This window comes from Aspergillus puulaauensis, chromosome 1 (genome assembly GCF_016861865.1).
Source record: "Aspergillus puulaauensis MK2 DNA, chromosome 1, nearly complete sequence".
Taxonomy (NCBI): Eukaryota; Fungi; Ascomycota; class Eurotiomycetes; order Eurotiales; family Aspergillaceae; genus Aspergillus; species Aspergillus puulaauensis.
The window spans coordinates 2,366,436-2,382,593 of NC_054857.1; the positions used below are offsets into that span (position 1 = coordinate 2,366,436).

The 16,158-nt window shown below is 51.3% G+C and overlaps 9 protein-coding genes across 9 annotated transcripts; 4 read left to right on the top strand and 5 right to left on the bottom strand.

The window, feature by feature from the left end:
* Nucleotides 1–86: 86 nt before the first annotated feature.
* On the top strand, nucleotides 87–773 carry APUU_10920S (CUE domain-containing protein; the record flags this gene model as incomplete). Its single annotated transcript, XM_041706152.1, has 2 exons — nucleotides 87–368; nucleotides 483–773. 2 exons carry the CDS (start codon nucleotides 87–89, stop codon nucleotides 771–773), a joined length of 573 nt encoding a protein of 190 aa, XP_041550286.1.
* A 412-nt stretch (nucleotides 774–1,185) lies between these two features.
* On the bottom strand, nucleotides 1,186–2,119 carry psf2 (DNA replication protein PSF2; the record flags this gene model as incomplete). Its single annotated transcript, XM_041706163.1, has 3 exons — nucleotides 1,186–1,294; nucleotides 1,356–1,945; nucleotides 2,006–2,119. The coding sequence occupies 3 exons, from the start codon at nucleotides 2,117–2,119 to the stop codon at nucleotides 1,186–1,188; spliced, it is 813 nt and encodes a 270-aa protein (XP_041550287.1).
* Nucleotides 2,120–2,385: 266 nt separating this feature from the next.
* alg10 (dolichyl-P-Glc:Glc(2)Man(9)GlcNAc(2)-PP-dolichol alpha-1,2- glucosyltransferase) lies at nucleotides 2,386–4,265 on the top strand (the record flags this gene model as incomplete). Its single annotated transcript, XM_041706174.1, has 2 exons — nucleotides 2,386–3,139; nucleotides 3,190–4,265. The coding sequence occupies 2 exons, from the start codon at nucleotides 2,386–2,388 to the stop codon at nucleotides 4,263–4,265; spliced, it is 1,830 nt and encodes a 609-aa protein (XP_041550288.1).
* A 181-nt stretch (nucleotides 4,266–4,446) lies between these two features.
* APUU_10923S (tyrosyl-DNA phosphodiesterase 1) lies at nucleotides 4,447–6,346 on the top strand (the record flags this gene model as incomplete). Its single annotated transcript, XM_041706185.1, has 4 exons — nucleotides 4,447–4,905; nucleotides 5,002–5,114; nucleotides 5,176–5,572; nucleotides 5,627–6,346. The coding sequence occupies 4 exons, from the start codon at nucleotides 4,447–4,449 to the stop codon at nucleotides 6,344–6,346; spliced, it is 1,689 nt and encodes a 562-aa protein (XP_041550289.1).
* Nucleotides 6,347–6,527: 181 nt separating this feature from the next.
* On the bottom strand, nucleotides 6,528–7,156 carry APUU_10924A (uncharacterized protein; the record flags this gene model as incomplete). The annotated part of the gene is made up of 3 exons (XM_041706196.1): nucleotides 6,528–6,641; nucleotides 6,711–6,776; nucleotides 6,902–7,156. 3 exons carry the CDS (start codon nucleotides 7,154–7,156, stop codon nucleotides 6,528–6,530), a joined length of 435 nt encoding a protein of 144 aa, XP_041550290.1.
* A 1,122-nt stretch (nucleotides 7,157–8,278) lies between these two features.
* On the bottom strand, nucleotides 8,279–9,275 carry APUU_10925A (putative U-box domain protein; the record flags this gene model as incomplete). The annotated part of the gene is made up of 3 exons (XM_041706207.1): nucleotides 8,279–8,512; nucleotides 8,573–9,110; nucleotides 9,193–9,275. 3 exons carry the CDS (start codon nucleotides 9,273–9,275, stop codon nucleotides 8,279–8,281), a joined length of 855 nt encoding a protein of 284 aa, XP_041550291.1.
* A 1,031-nt stretch (nucleotides 9,276–10,306) lies between these two features.
* APUU_10926A (RpiB/LacA/LacB family sugar-phosphate isomerase) lies at nucleotides 10,307–10,780 on the bottom strand (the record flags this gene model as incomplete). Its single annotated transcript, XM_041706218.1, has 1 exon — nucleotides 10,307–10,780. The coding sequence occupies one exon, from the start codon at nucleotides 10,778–10,780 to the stop codon at nucleotides 10,307–10,309; it is 474 nt and encodes a 157-aa protein (XP_041550292.1).
* A 2,012-nt stretch (nucleotides 10,781–12,792) lies between these two features.
* APUU_10927S (triose-phosphate isomerase) lies at nucleotides 12,793–13,647 on the top strand (the record flags this gene model as incomplete). The annotated part of the gene is made up of 1 exon (XM_041706229.1): nucleotides 12,793–13,647. The coding sequence occupies one exon, from the start codon at nucleotides 12,793–12,795 to the stop codon at nucleotides 13,645–13,647; it is 855 nt and encodes a 284-aa protein (XP_041550293.1).
* A 513-nt stretch (nucleotides 13,648–14,160) lies between these two features.
* Nucleotides 14,161–15,799, bottom strand: URA9 (dihydroorotate dehydrogenase 2; the record flags this gene model as incomplete). The annotated part of the gene is made up of 2 exons (XM_041706240.1): nucleotides 14,161–15,285; nucleotides 15,338–15,799. The coding sequence occupies 2 exons, from the start codon at nucleotides 15,797–15,799 to the stop codon at nucleotides 14,161–14,163; spliced, it is 1,587 nt and encodes a 528-aa protein (XP_041550294.1).
* Nucleotides 15,800–16,158: the final 359 nt, after the last annotated feature.

The following is a 16,158-nucleotide window of genomic DNA, read 5'->3' on the forward strand; positions in this document are numbered from 1 at the left end:
AGGCTATTCTCGTATTCATCACCGATACCCCTAAAGTTTGTACTGTTATCGCAAACCTGCGACGCTCCGCTTACCTATCCGCAACAATGCCCGAAGAGGAGCCATCCCTCAACATCCCCTCACTCCTCACCCTCGCCGTCGTCTCCTTCTTCGTGTTCCGATGGTTCTTTAAGCGTGATGATGACAGCAGCCCACCTAGCGCTCGAGGCCGCGCCCGAGGGAATGTCGTCGATCCCGCCCAAGTCGAACAAATATCCCAGATGTTCCCGCAATTGAGCACGCGCGAGATCATGTGGGATCTGCAACGGAATGGGGGCAGTGTAGCAGCGACAACCGAGAGAGTCCTTTCAGGTCGCGGCTTGGATGCGGTAAGTCTATTTGCGCCGGCTGGGGTGGTTGCCACTCCCGCGCCACTGATCGCGTGCTTCGCGGTGCTCTTCCAGAACATGATAGTTAACGTGATGAATGATGGTTTTATATAGCCTCCTCCCTCTTTCCAGCCCCTGGTTGCGATTCCCCCGACCGGCGTACCTCCTGCGCAGCCTGCGCCTCCACCACCGACCAAATCCGACGGGCAAGACTTAATCTCGAGATATAACCTCTCTGCGAAGGTTGTCGAGGCCAGTGGGAGCGAATCCACTGCTAAGCCCTCATCAGGTGGCTGGTCGCAGAACAAGGAAGAGCGGCAGCGCATTCTACAGAAACGGAGGGATGATATGATCCTGGCGGCGAGAAGGAAGATGGAGCAGAAACAGCGAGCGGGTGCTCAATAACGTATCCTGGATTTGCGGGATGATTTGATTTATAGAATTTCCCTTGGCGACTATTATTTGACTCTTACCTCGCTGGACGGCCGGTTTCTGGTACCGCGCCGTGGTTGACCATGCGTGTATTTAACTCGAAAGTTGACTGTTATGTGGAAGTACCTCGCTCTTCTTTCTTCTCTCATTTCTGCATGTTTATTTTCATTTCTCATATCCATACTGGACTCTCCCATCTTTGGTCTCTACAGCAAAGCGTCGCATGCTCATGGTGTTAGGTTGAATCAAATCGTCTGCGTTTTACAACAGGAAAGATAGGGTATATATACATTTGAAGTTCATCATAGGCAAATATATCGCGGCCTGTATTCCTTTTCCATAACTCCAAATCGTAAGAGAAGCCAAAAGGTCGTTTTAAGTCATTTTAGAACTCCATATCATCGTCATAGTCCTGCGTGGCGTCATATCCACCATTCGCAGCAGCTTCTGCCATCTGCTCCCGACGAGCTTGTTCTTTTGAAGCACCAATCCGTCTGAACAAACATCAGCAATGTTTGCATAAATAAACGCGGGTAAATATAGAAAAGAACATACCTAAGCCCATCAACTACCCCGCCAATAAACCCTCTCCCTTCACCAATCTCCATAGCTCCAATTCCAGTCAGCGCTATACCACCGCCCGGCCCAGCCGCAAGATCTAGAGCATCTATACCAGACCGAATCTTTGCGGACCGCACTTCTCTCATTTCCTTTAACAGCCTTCTCGTCTGGTCCGGATCTATCACATCGTCGCTCGCAGTATCCAGCAACATTGTGCCTACTTCGAGCCAGTGGAACGGTAGTGTCGGCGGTTCCCCCTCATCAAATGCTTGATCCTGCGCCACATTCTGCGGCAGGAATGGCGGGGTCGGGTAATAGCGCTGCCCTTCGGGGGTGTAGCGCGGGCGAGGATTCGGCTTTTGGCGGCGGTCTTGGAGACTTGGTTGGCCCGGGAGTGGTGGCGGAGGGGAGAATGTGTATTGGTGTTCGCGATCGCGGGTTTCAATGTCGAGGATTAGGGATAGTGATTCTGGATGTAGCCAAGGTGGTGGGAGGATGTTCGCGCGGCGTTGGCGTTTAAGGAGGAGCGCGAGCCAGAGGGGGACAGTTGTTCGGCGGGGGGGAATGAGTGGTTCAACGGGGCCCTAGATGTAAAACAATCGTCAGCTGGCTCCATTGTACGGAGTATATTAGAAGGAACTCACACCTAAGAGCTCGAGGCCCTCTAATCGCTGGCGAGGGACTATTGTGACCATCTCCATCTCCGCCAGGAACGAGATCTCCGGGGGCGTAATGCCCCGCGGGAGGGGGAAGGCCATCGACCCGTCGGTATGTAATGCAATTGAGGACGGGAAATCAGATCAAGAAGGCCGGCGGTATTCAAGACCAGTAGTCCATAGCAATTCTTGATTACGCGAACAGACTGGCTTTGTCTCTGCGAGGAGTAACTCAATGTGGGCGCTGAAATGCGATGGTTTGCTCTGTTTGCAGCCCGCAGCTGTCCGGGCTATTTCTCCCCGTTGATTGTAGCTCTCAGCCTTCTTTTCAAGCTCTCGACCCCATTCTATAGTCAATTGGCGATACAATGAATGCCCAACCCCGCTCGGGTCTGGCTCTGGCAGCTCGCTATGCCGTTCCATTTGGATTGCTGTTGATCCCTGTGTGGATGACCCAAGTCAATTCCGTCGTTCCCGAACCATATCTCGACGAAGCCTTCCATATCCCCCAAGCTCAGGCATACTGGGCTCATAAATGGACACAATGGCACCCAAAAATCACTACTCCTCCCGGTTTATATATCTTTTCCTACGCAGCGTGCGCCCTTATCCTACTTCTCCGAGGCTCCCCAACTGAACTTGACCCTCCCGTACTACGCGCATCCAACGCTGTAGCAGCTGCCGTCCTCCTCCCATTGAGACTGCAGACTGCGCTCGATACCCTGCGGAGACAACGGAATACCCGTCCTTCCGGTGCCTGGCTGAGCCATACCGTGCTGAACATATGCCTTTTCCCGCCCTTGTTTTTCTTCTCGGGCCTGTACTACACTGATGTTTTGGCGCTCCTACTGGTCATCGAAGCCTACAATTGGGATTTAAGACGCACGCGTTCAAGAACCGCACCACTTGAGACTGTCGCGTTCTTAGTCTTTGGTGTAGTAGCACTAGCTTTCAGGCAAACCAATATCTTCTGGGTGTCGGCTTTCTTCGGTGGATTGCAGGTCGTACGGAAGTTCCGCAGGGCGACAACCACCTGCGAGTCTACTGATGTGGCTGATATTGTGAGGGCCGGCTCTAAAAATGAATTATATGACCCTATAGTGCTGGACGCTTCATTTGCAGGTTAGTACATCATAACATGTTTACTTAGGCCTAAGCTGACGGGGACACAGACTACTTCAAAACCGCAGCCTCACTATGCTCTGTTGCATTGAACAATCTAGCTTCTGTTATCGCCTCTCTTGTTCCATACCTGCTCATTTTGGCTGCATTTGGAGGATTTGTTCTGTGGAACGGCAGCGTTGTCCTTGGGCACAAAGAGTTCCACACGGCTAGTTTACACCTGGCTCAAATGTTGTATCTCTGGCCATATTTCCTCTTCTTCTCATGGCCCCTCCTTCTGGCCCCGATGGCCAATGTCCTACTTCCAAAGTTTATGCTTCCAAAGTTCCTCGATCAAGGCTTCCCGGCCACGCGAAGGCAGCTCCCCAAAATCCTGACTGCGTTGATTGTTCTTCCAATCATGGCGGCCGTGGTGCATTTCAACACCATTGTTCATCCCTTTACTCTTGCAGATAACAGACACTACATCTTCTACGTCTTCCGTATTCTTCTACGCTCTCACCCTTACACGAGATACGCTGCCATTGTTATCTACTTCCTTGGTGCATGGATGGTCATCTCCGCCTTGGGCTATTCGCCTGTCAGGGCTTCTGGCGTTGCTCCAGTTGTCAAGAACCAACCATCTGCAGCACCATCGCCGTCACCGTCCCAAAAGCCAGTCCAGAAGGGGCAGCAAAAGTCGGAGCGCAAGCAAAAGGGATCTAAAAAGTCAGCACCAGCACCAGCAGCTACTCCCGAACCCATCTCCCCCGAAGTTCTGGCTGATCTTCAGCAACATATCATGCGACGGCAACGACAAGAGCACGAGGCATCCCGTGTGAGCTTCGTTCTCGTGTGGCTGGCAGCGACGGCTCTGTCACTCATTACTGCGCCATTAGTTGAACCACGATACCTTATTATCCCTTGGGTGATGTGGAGGCTTCACTTGCCGCAGTCCCCAACGCCGGTGATTTACCGTCGCGCGAGTGATGAGAAGGATCTCGAGGCGAGAATTGCGATTAATCTCCCATTGTTCCTGGAAACAGCTTGGTTTTTGCTTGTCAACGTGATTACAGGAGCGCTTTTCCTCCGTAACGGGTTTGAATGGCCTCAGGAGCCTGGCAAGATCCAGCGCTTCCTATGGTGATATATATATTTAACTGTAATCCTATATAGGTTGTATTTCTAGACGTTAAAAAGTTAATATTATTCAGCCTGACTGATCCACATGTCTGCCATTGCTCCTTTTGCTCCCGCAGCTTCCCCCCATCGCTCTTATCTTATCTCCCCCAAGCACAGGCACTTTTTCCTTCTCCAACAACGCGGTCATGGACGACAAGCAGGACCGTCCAGCAAAACGCCCCAAGTTAACATCCAATTCAGCCTCAGATCCACCCGAAAACACCCACTCGCCTAACCTCGCATCCCTCCACCACTCCATAACTCCTCCCCCGGCGCGTCCTGGACGTGTCCCTCTTTCCCCGCACCAGAACTCGGAGAAGAAAGACACGCCCACTACAAATACAAACCAGCCTCAACTAATTCCGTCTCCGATCCAATTGACTCGTATCAGGGACTTCAGTGACTCGTTGAAGAACAATGAAGACACTGTTAGATTGCGTGATATCCTGGGTGATCCTATGATCCGTGAATGCTGGCAATTCAATTATCTGTTTGATGTGGATTTTCTTATGAGTCAGTTTGATGAGGATGTGAGGGATTTGGTTTCTGTCAAGGTTGTGCATGGGTCGTGGAAAAGTGAGTCGGATAATAAAATACGGATTGATGTGAGCATCTCTTTCATTTTGGTGCTTGTTAGTAGCGCAGTTGGAAATTGCGCGATACATTTGATTGAGAAAGAATAAGAACTGATAGTACTTTAGGAAGCATCCAAGCGGTATTCAAATGTCGAGCCGATTGTGGCATATATGCCTGAGCCGTTTGGTACCCATCATTCGAAGATGATGGTTCTGTTGAGACATGATGATCTTGCCCAGTATGACCGGCCCTCTTAAAGACTATCTTACTTTGGCTGTGACCAAGACTGAACAATATAGGGTGATTATCCACACAGCAAACATGATTTCTGGTGACTGGGCGAATATGTGTCAGGCAGTCTGGCGCTCACCCCTCCTGCCTCTCAACACGAATGATGATGATGAGCAGAAATCTACTCTTTGGGGTTCAGGCGAGCGATTCAAGCGCGATTTACTTGCCTACTTGAAAGCGTATGGTGTGAAGAAGACAGGCCCACTGACTGAGAAGCTTTCCAAGTATGATTTCAGTGCCGTTCGAGCTGCGTTAATCGCCAGCGTTCCTTCCAAGCAGAAGATTGGCACATCAAGCAATGGGGATGGTAAACCGCTCTGGGGATGGCCAGCTTTGAAAGATGCTCTACAGAATATTCAGTTGCATGAAGGCGACAGTAATATGATGCCACATATTGTTACTCAAGTATTATACCCAGGTCGTCCAGTTATGATTTAGGCGCTGACTCTTGGAACACAGATGTCCTCCATCGCGACACTAGGGCAAACAGACAAATGGCTAAAGGATGTTTTCTTCGACGCCCTTGCTCCGCCAAGATCTACGCAAACATCAAAGAAGCAACGACCACAGTTTTCTGTGATGTTTCCAACAGCCGAAGAAATCCGGCGCTCACTTAATGGCTACGGTTCTGGCGGATCGATCCATATGAAGCTACAAAGCGCTGCCCAGCAGAAACAGCTACAATACCTACGGCCCTACCTAAAACACTGGGCAGGAGATGTGGCCGATGAACTGCCCGCGAACATCCAAGATGCCGGCCGTCGTCGTGCAGCACCCCATATAAAAACGTATATACGCTTTACAGATGGAGAGAGCATGGACGCGATCGACTGGGCACTTGTCACATCGGCTAACCTCTCAACGCAGGCGTGGGGAGCAGCCACCAATGCAAATGGAGAGGTGCGCATCTGTAGTTGGGAGGTTGGGGTGTTGGTTTGGCCGGAACTTTATGCCATGGGGCCTCAGTCGCAGTCGGTGGCTATGGTGCCGTGTTTCAAAAAGGACAAGCCGAGTTCTCCTCGGGAGCTTCCAGCTGATGCAGGGGCTTCGACAGCCCTGGTTGGGTTTCGGATGCCGTACGATTTACCCTTGACTTCGTACGCCGCACAGGACGTCCCGTGGTGTGCAACGATGCCTCACTCAGAGCCCGACTGGCTCGGGCAAACTTGGGCAGCATAGCGGATTATCCAGTAAAACATCATGGGTAGAGCATAGCATAGCTTCATTCCGTCATCAACTACTTCGTGCCGTTGCGAAACGTCTCATAGATAGCATCAGATAACATAGAAAAAACCACACCGTATCCAAGACCAGCCTTCCGATTTATTCCATCTTGTATTATCCAGTATATTCTCCTATCTTACTGGGTACCGATCGAGTCAATAAGATCATTGACCTTTTGGATGTACAGAGCCTGGGCCCGTTGCTGGCTGATATGGCTGATTTCCTTCCATGCGTTGTACTTGTACTTGCTCTGTTCAATATCTGTTAGTTCACAGGCCGCTTTTGAAGGTAAGTGGAAAGCCAAAGGCTAAGAACGCACCTCGATCTGGTAGAAGCTAGGCTCAGCAGGTTCCTCATCCCTCGACCGCTTGAAGAACGCATACAACTATACGAAACAATCTTGTTAGCGTTCCCATTCTAAATCTATCCACCGCACCTTTCCAATCCCCAGGAAGGATTAAAAAACAAAAGGAATAGCGGAAACAAGGTATTCCAGACACCCAAACGAACCTTCAGCTTATCATCAGTCCCGGGCTCCTTCTGCAGGGCCTTGACGAGCTCCGTCGCGAATTCGAAACCGGACTTGAGGGCTCCGCTCTGGTCAGCATCAGCGACCGAGGCGTCGTCGCCACCAGCGAGAACAACATCGACAGCGGCCTTCAAGGCATCGGCGTTGACCTTTCCGGCGGCGGTTTGCACGGCGGCGGAGAACTTCTCCTTGGACTGCGCGGCGGCGAGGGCGGAGTTGAATGATTCGACGGCCATTTTTGTTGATTTAGATGGATGGGTTGTGGGTTTAGTGTTGGGTATGAAGAAGAAAAGAGCAGAGAAGAGGAGCTGGAGGGGTGAAGAGGAAAGTTGGGATGGTTGGTGGGGTGTTGTTTTGGTGGGGTAATTTTTGTAGCTTCCTTGATATCCGTTGGGGACTTCCAGATGACCTCGACCACTACGCACCGCCTGTCATCACCGGAACACTCCCTGATAGGGAGATGCTAAGATACGCTAGGTGAAAGATGCCAAGTCTATGCATGATGTCGTAAACCGTCCGGATACCCAAGTCTCGACACCTTGACTTGGAGCCTAAGGCTTTCTAGTCGTGATATTCTATTCCCCGCTCTGCCGGAGGCGAACTTGTCGCAATATCATCTCGAAATGGGTTTTGTACAACATCAGAAGCTCTATTGGCTTATTGCCCGGTTTATAGTGGGCATCCGAGTTTCATGTTTGTGGGGGAGATGCAGTTTGCGAAGCTGTTTCAATCCCAGCTTCATAGTACTATATGGCACCAAGCCGTGACACCAGTCGGGACAGTGTTCCTCGAACTCAACGATATAGATAGATAATTAGGTAGACATATTAGATCATAAGTACTCGTACAAGCCGAAGGCACCAGGTACCAGTCCAAGCCAGGGTAGATGCGCCTACCATACAATAGGGCCTTGGGATACTCATACGTACTTTGGCAGTTATCAAAAGTCCAGCTCTCTTGGAGAAATAAGCCAACCACGGCAAGCCAGGCAGAAGGACAACGGCGGCCTCGAACTCTAAGGTAACCTTGGTGAAAGAACATGAAGAGTGCCTAACTAGAAATTGATACGGATGTCCACGCAAAGACATGAAATGTGCATGGAAAGATCTAAGCACATAGAGTCGGATTCTGTGATTCTTGTTCTCATATTCTATTTGCGATATGGGGTAGATAAAACGCCAATTCGCTGATGAGAAAGCAGTAGTCAAAATTACTAAGGCCCGCATAACAAGATGCTATTTGAATGAACCAACGCCGGGAATGCGAAAAGGGCCAAACAGGAGAGAATCAAATACACAGATCAGAAGAGGGAATGTATGTACGAGGTACCCGGTGGAAGTTGAGACGACATGACATGTCTACCAATCAACCGCCCAGCCGTTCTTGGTCAAAAAGTCTTCACAAGCCGCTTTCAAGGCATAGTTCGGTCGTAGATCGTGAACAGTCATCGGTGTCCGTGTGATTGGGTCCACACCAGATTGTTCGACGTACTTGAGTACACCTATACGGTCGAAGCTGGTACCCGAAGGTATGATAACTGGATCGTGCATGATCTCGAAGGTGATGCCGTCGACAAGATAGTCAGGGACAACCTGTTCCGTCAGTAACCGAGGTAAGGAAAAAATAAACTTGCCAGTCTTGGATAGACTTACCCGTTCTTGAACCTCTCCATTAGAGGCAATGCGGAATGCCTCGCGCACATTATGGATATTCTTCTGGGCATCCTCCCGCAGCGCCCTTTGGTCTTCCCCGAAACCCGTCTCTCCGATCTCACCCCTATCCAACTGCCCCTGGAGTTTGTCCAGCGAACGCTTCAGATCCGCTTCAACTAGCTCCTCCATAGTCGCCAGGGTTTGGTTCATTTCGCGCAGTCGTGACGTCTCCTTCGCAGCCCAGATCTGCTGCTTCGCGCGCAGGACAGCCTTGGACAAGTTCTCCGTTTGTGCGTTCCTGGCCGCCAGACTGGCACGGTATGCATCAATGGCAACCTCATACGCCTCCTGCGGCTGCTGAAGGCCCAAGAGCGCCTGGGAGAGATACCACCAGCTCTTCAGGCTATTCGGCGACTTGGCCCCGTACAACCCGATAGCGGCGCGCGCATCGTGCTCAACGCCGGCCCATCTCTCAAGCCTTATCCGGGTGAGGGCGCGATTTGTGAAGAAAGTCGCCTCGCGAGGGTTTTTCTGGATCCTACATTATACGACATCACCATTAGTCTTTCTTGCCTTTTTTTCTCCCACGAAAAGAAAATATTTGTCATGGCTTAGCTCACGCTTGGGAATAGAACTCCTCCGCGCCATTGTAGTCACCCTCCTTGAACAGAAGATTGCCTTTTTCTTTCAGATCGAATGACATGTCGGCCGACTGGTATCGCTCGGGAGTGAAGAAAGGGGATAGTTCACGTCGGGATTACTCTTTCGAGAGAAAGTCAGGAACGGAGGAGTCGTCGCAACGGGTTCTGCGTTCTGGTCAAATATAGTGGGGCAGAGTGTTCAGGTGGTCGACAATGGTCCACTGTAAAATGCGGAGCCGGTATACTGGATGTAGATAGTGCCAGGGGCAAGTTGCGACTGACGATCCGAGGCTGAGACGGAGGAAGTTATATCGACAATGTGGGATATTACACACTCATATCGCAACCCAACTTGGGACAATGCAAACGCAGCCTAGAGCCAAGGCTGACTGTGCTGCTCTGTTAGTATTTTTGCAGGCGCGGGGCTGTAAAGATGCGATTTGGCGGCCTCAGTCAACGGCTGGGTGAAAGCGTTTGCGCTGCCTTGGGGAATTGAGGCGCAGAAAGTAAACAACAGTCCTGCTTGCCATCATCTTGGTATATATTCCAGAGAGCGTGGTGATATGTGTGGTGAAGTTGGAGATCGAAAGTGATCGATCCCCGCAGAATCTACGATGACTCAGCAATACTGAGAAATCTAGTCAGTTAGTTATAAGTGAACTAAGTCAGTTCTGAAGGAAAATTGAGTATTGGATGCGGATGAAACAATTGTATTCTAGCTCTATCTCTGCGTAAGTAGACGAGGAATAACAAAAATCATTTGGCCCGCCAAATTCATCCTGCTTGCGTGGGATATCGTGACTCGTACAAAAAGTGCAGAGGAAAAAAGAAAACCGAAACTCATCGGGATCGACGCTGATAAAACACCATATAGGAAAAGCCGAAAGGGTCGGGAGTCGGTCTGACTTGTTCCCCACGCATCGATGATCTGGAATTCTCGAACGGTCTGTCCAATGTCACGAGCACCGTTGGATTTTGCAAACGGGCTCCAGTGACATGGTCATGCAGTCGGCCTGGGTCCGATTGATGTGTATGGCAGGCAGATAAGGTGGGGCCCCCGCCTGAGCCAGTCTCGACCATCCAATTTTCAGATCTACTGAGCGAACTCCTGCTCATAGTCCTTGATGGCCTGGACCTTAGGGGCAGAGGAGCTGTTGGGGTCGAACTTGTAGGTCACCCACTCGTTGGCGAGGCGCTTGGCCAGCTCAAGGCCGATAACGCGCTGGCCGAAGCAGAGAACCTGGGCGTCATTGCTGAGGATGGCGCGCTCAACGGAGAAAGAGTCGTGGGCAGTCACAGCACGGATACCGCGCACTTTGTTGGCGGAAATGGCAACTCCCAGGCCCGTGCCGCAGATGAAGAGACCACGGTCAGCCTTGCCATCTCGGATGAGTTTGGCACCCTCGACGGCAGGGTGAGGGTAGGCGGTCTTGTCAGAGGTAGAGTTGACACCAACGTCGAGGACCTCGCTAACATTGGGGTTCTTCTCGAGGATAGACTTGAGGGTGTCCTTGTAGGGTTGGCCAGCCTCGTCGGCGGCGAAGACAATGCGAAGGCTTTGAGACATTGTGTGGATGATTGAAGATAAAGAGATAGAAGATGGGTTTGAATGTGTTTGATCACAGAAGATTGCGTTGTTTGGGAAAGTCTTGTGGATGGAATGCTGGAGAGTAGTGGGTGGCGTAAGGGGGGGAGTTGGGAGGCTTTATATAGGCTGGCTGGGCAATCGTACCTACGGACCAACCTACTCTGCAAGTCCCAGACGGCAAGCTCAAAAAGACTGGTCTGATCGAGTCCCCTCCCCCAGACTGGAGTGGAGATGGAGGCCGTGCTGCAGCCTGTGCCTCTTGGGCCCAAGGTTCCGAAATACAGGTATGACTTCACGGCAACAAACTTGCAACTCATTGGCCATCTCCACGCTGGCGTCATTCAACGCTGGATTCGGCTCGTATCAGCCCGGTTGCATGTGTTCCTCTGTCGCCATCCTTTTCCGATTGATTGTTTACTGCAACGAGATCCACTGCCATTGTTTGCTGTGTGGATGGCTCTTGATATCCAGCCCGCCAAGTCCATCCAAGACAGTCACAAAGGAATAACTAGCCGACATTGCAAGGAAGTACTGGCAGCCAGCCAACTATGATTAGATGCTCGGATCTTTTAGGAACAGACTGTCGACAGAAAGTGTTTAATCGCGCCACCACCTACTTAGAATCCTTGCTCATACTGGCACATGTGGAGCTTGTTTCGACCTGCGTCGACAAAAAGGTGAGGCACTAAACTTCGGAGGCCGCCTCGGGTCTGGCGTGCCTCTCGTGGCCTGCCAGGTCCGGGATTATACTTCGAGTAGCCAACAGATTTGTACTTAACAGCCTGATCAACAAGTGATCCTAACACGGTTGAGTCCGTGGACTGCGAATCACAGCTTTTGTTCCTATCCGTCCTATGACGTAAATCCCGTGGCTTCCAAGTTGGTGTGCACACTTCAAGTTTTCGATAATCCTCACGGCTCATCATTCACAACCTGTTTTTGCTGTCTGTCTGTCAAGTCGCGTACCATATCCCCCTTGAGGACAACTAATGGTCTCCTGCCGATATCCACTGCATTCCAAGAATCAGGACAAAGTCTAGATGCTGCTAGCGCATTAGAACTATGCGCTAGAAGGAACGCATTGGAGCAGTCGCAACTGCCGGTTCGGTCAATCCTCCTCGACCCACCCCACCTGCCATCTTGGTCCTGCCCCTCTTGTGTGCAGTTGACAACTCTCATTGGTCCGTAGTGTGACAACCAAACACAATCCATGGTGGGGCTCGTAATATTACCGGCCGAGACGGACTTGTGCTGCCAAAACCCTTGAGAATCGGTAATATTCCATCGCTTATACACAGAATTCGGGAAGCTCTTTTCAGTCATCCCCGCCGTTATCATTGTCCACTGGAGACGTGCTCAGGCACAGCACCGGGATACCCAGATTCATCAAGCGAAGCCTCACCGACTCCGAGCTCAGGTCTCATGACCTTCAGAGGCTTCCTCGGCCTTGTCGATGGACAATTCAAATACGCTGAAGGACCCTTGACAACGCGCCCCACGGCGCTCGTCCACTTCTCTCTCCCCTCTCCATTTTTATCTCCATTTTTATCCCCAGATCATCTTCTCCAGACTGTCATCGAAGCTGCGGACCACAATTGTCCGGGCACTGGCCTCATTGGATGAGTGGATGCATCTACGTGGGACGATCTCTGTCTGTGTCTTCTTTTGCTGGGTAAGTCCACCGAATGCGACTCCATTTCCCCGTCTCAAAGGTGTCTTGCCAGTCGCCAATGAGAGTGCCCCGCGAGAGAAATGGATCATTCACTAACGCGCGTGGTGCAGTGATTGGCAAGCTCACCTTTGACCCGGGTACGACATTCGATTCATTTCCTTGCCATTCTTGCGCTTTCGTCACTGCCCCAGTGCTCCGAGCATTCCTTCTCTAGCCGGGACGGCAAGAATCGCCTGAACAGCAACAACCAGTTGAACGGAAAGTTGTGTCGGAAACATCGAAAACAAAAGCTGTTGAGAGAGTTTATTGCGCGAAAACCATGGCGACAAACACAAAGCAGGCCTACCCGGTCCTGCCCAAGAATCTTCTTTTAATCTCTTTGAAGATGTACTTTGAGCCGTCGCGAACGCTCGAGTACTGCCGCGCACTTCTTGACCCCGAAAACGACATAGTTCGACCGGAAAACCGATCTAAGCTCCTCCTAGCTCTAATCCCTGACTTTCTCACCATTTATCCCTGTGCGGGAATTATCAACGAATACGTCTCTTCCTTGCCAAAAGATGATTCCCCGTCACTTCCCGCCCCATTCCTGTTAGGCGCACAAGACTGTTTTTGGGAATCTCTCGGGGCCTACACCGGCGAAGTCTCACCACTTTCTCTTAGCTCCATGGGTGTCTCCATTGTTGAGTTAGCCCATGCCGAGCGCCGCTCTATCTTTGGCGAAACGGATGAACAGGCTGCCCGCAAGGCTGCCGCGGCCTGTGCACACGGCATGGTCCCTCTGGTATGCATCGGCGAAATCAGCGCACCTGGCCCAGTGGCTTCGGAAGCTGTTGGGCTTGCGGTGTGCGAGTGCGAAGTACTGGTTCGTGCTATACTGAATGCTATCCCAGCCGATGCACCCGTCATTTTTGCTTATGAGCCTGTCTGGGCCATTGGGAAACCTAAGCCAGCCAGCGTGGATCATATCTCTGCTGTGGTGGACGGGCTGCGCGCATTGGTCGGTCAGCGACCTGGAGACGTCCGTATTCTGTACGGAGGCAGTGCTGGGCCCGGCCTGTGGGGGCCCGGCGGTCTGGGGAAAGCTGTGGATGGCATGTTTCTGGGTCGATTTGCGCATGAAATCGAGGGCGTGCGCAAGGTCGTCCGAGAAGTGGAGGAAACTCTCATTTGAAGGCTGAAACCAACCAATGAAAACAGCTTAACCACGATTTTACAATGCATACTAAAAGTCATAGATGGGACTAACAGACGAAATTGCATTTTACGGCATACGAAGCAAACGGGTTGCAACAATATTGACTAGATTTTAATGCGATGACCTGATCTTACTTTTTTTTCATCCTTTTCCCCTCTTCTCACCTACAACGGACAAGGGTGGCTTTGATCCTTGCAAGCCACGCCGCAGCCGAAAATGCATGATGACCTCACGGGGCTTACCGCGGAGTTAAACAGGCGCAACGTCCAGCACCACCTTTGATAACAATCAATCCATACAAAATTGTCTTAAGATCGACTCTGCAGCGGACTTTTACACACAAGTGGTTGGAGGCTATACCTTTTAGGGTACCGACATGGACTACAAATATAACAATATACCAGAGCGTCAAAGCGCATGCAACAACGGGCTAATAATTTTTCGGGTGACGGAAGTCGATTCTATCTTGGATTTGTCTTTTCTGACAGCTTACCTCGTTTCCTCCCGCAGTTCCTGTTTCACTCGAGTGACAGTTCCAACTCCACCATAGACAACACCCGTGTACATCATGGCAACAGAGGCCCCTGCGTCCAAGGCAGCTCGAGCCTGCTTACCGTTGGTGATGCCTCCAGAAGCGAAAATAACCTTGCGCTGTAGCCCACTTGGTGCCTCCACGGAAGGAACGTTTTCCGAGTCAGGCTCGGCTCGCGTAGTAGTCGCTGCCAATTTCTTGGCAATTCCGGCGTTTTCCGAATCATCCTGGATCGCATCCAGCATCGCCCGGTACCGAGCCACAAGGGCCACCGTACGGTCGAACAGCTGTGGGCCGGAATATCCACCAGTCTCTTTAAGTGTTGCCTGTTCTTTTGACGGAAGCGTGTAACCTTGGGGTAGAGGGTCTGGGCGGCGGTTCGTTGTATTTCCGACAATTACACCGTCGACATCGGAGCCTCGAACAGCGTCACAAATTCCGGAGACTTGTTCGTCTGAGTCCTCATCCGGACTGACCTTGACCATAACATATGGTTTGGTCTTGCGATCAACGCTCTTTGCAGCTCCCACGACAGCCTTGAGGATTGCTGTGAGCGGAGCGGTAGCTTGCAAATCACGAAGACCGGGTGTGTTGGGGCTTGACACATTCACAACAAGAATATCAGCATATTTGGCCACACGGTCCACGCAATACACATAGTCGCGTTTGACGGCCTCGATATCAGCATCCGGCGTAGCCTTGTTCTTGGCCACTTGGACAGCGAGAAGCTTCCCAGCCTGAAGACTACCTGGAGGTACCTGAGCCTCACCGTTTAGAACACGCTGCTCAGCTGTATCATGTAGCCCGAACCCATTATTGTAAGCGTAATCGCGAACTCTTTGCTCCAGAATAGCCGCCATGTGATCGGCGCCCTTAGAGTTAAGGCCGTACCGGTTGATCATAGCATTCTGTGAAGGCAGTCGGAATACTCGAGGGCGTGGGTTACCGTCCTGTGGCAAAGGGGTGGTGCCTCCAACTTCCACGATAGCGGGACCGACCGCGAACAGCGGGTCGGGGATTTCGGCATGCTTATCAAGCCCGCCTGAGATACCGATAGGGTTTGACAGCTTGTATCCAAAGACCTATTCTAACCATAAGCATTTTGGGACCGTATGAAAGTACGATGCCACCCACCTCAGTCTCCAAAGCTCCATCGCCATCAGGATCACCACGCTCCCGTGGATGTAATCCATATTTATATGATATCCTCAAGGCATCAACACCAATGTGATGCGCATCCTCAGCATCAGGAAACAACGTCCTGATAAACTGCACAGCCCCGTAACGATGAATACTCGCGCGCGTATCTGACCCATACACCCACCCAAACAACAGCGTCAGCGCCAACGACGTCCCCAGAACAGTTCTTCGCAGCCCGCGTCCGGATTTCTTGGGAACCTCTTTAGCTGCCTCAGCTGCCGCCGTTGTGGTTGTTGCTGCGGGCGCCGCAGCGCCTCCGGCACTCGCTGCACCAGTATCAGATGCATACCGCAGACTCCGAGATTTCGCAAATTGTCGGCATGTTGGGACAAGATTTCGGCTTGGGAGACGGGTTGCACCCGTGAGCGTAAGCCTTCGGATATAGTTCGTAGCCATTGGCGCTCCGGGTATGGGTAGGAGATAGTGCAGGAATAAGTAAGTCTCCGTCCAGGGTTAGTTCAAAACTGGTAGGCCTGTATACATAATAAAGTTTAGCAAATTGAACCTGACGATATAATAATACCGACTCCATTCCAATTGGACCCATATCAACGAGGTATGTAAAGATCACAAGAGAAAGCTCGAAGCTCGGTCCGAAATACTCAACTCACCAGTCCAGTCAATCAACGTCCAAAACAACCCACTCGGTCTCCTCAGGAGGTCAGCGTGATGGAATTACTTGCGCGCTTAAACTCAATTGAAGAGCCAAGCCACAGAAATCGAACCCAGGGATCCTCGTTGAGGGTGTGTGCTTC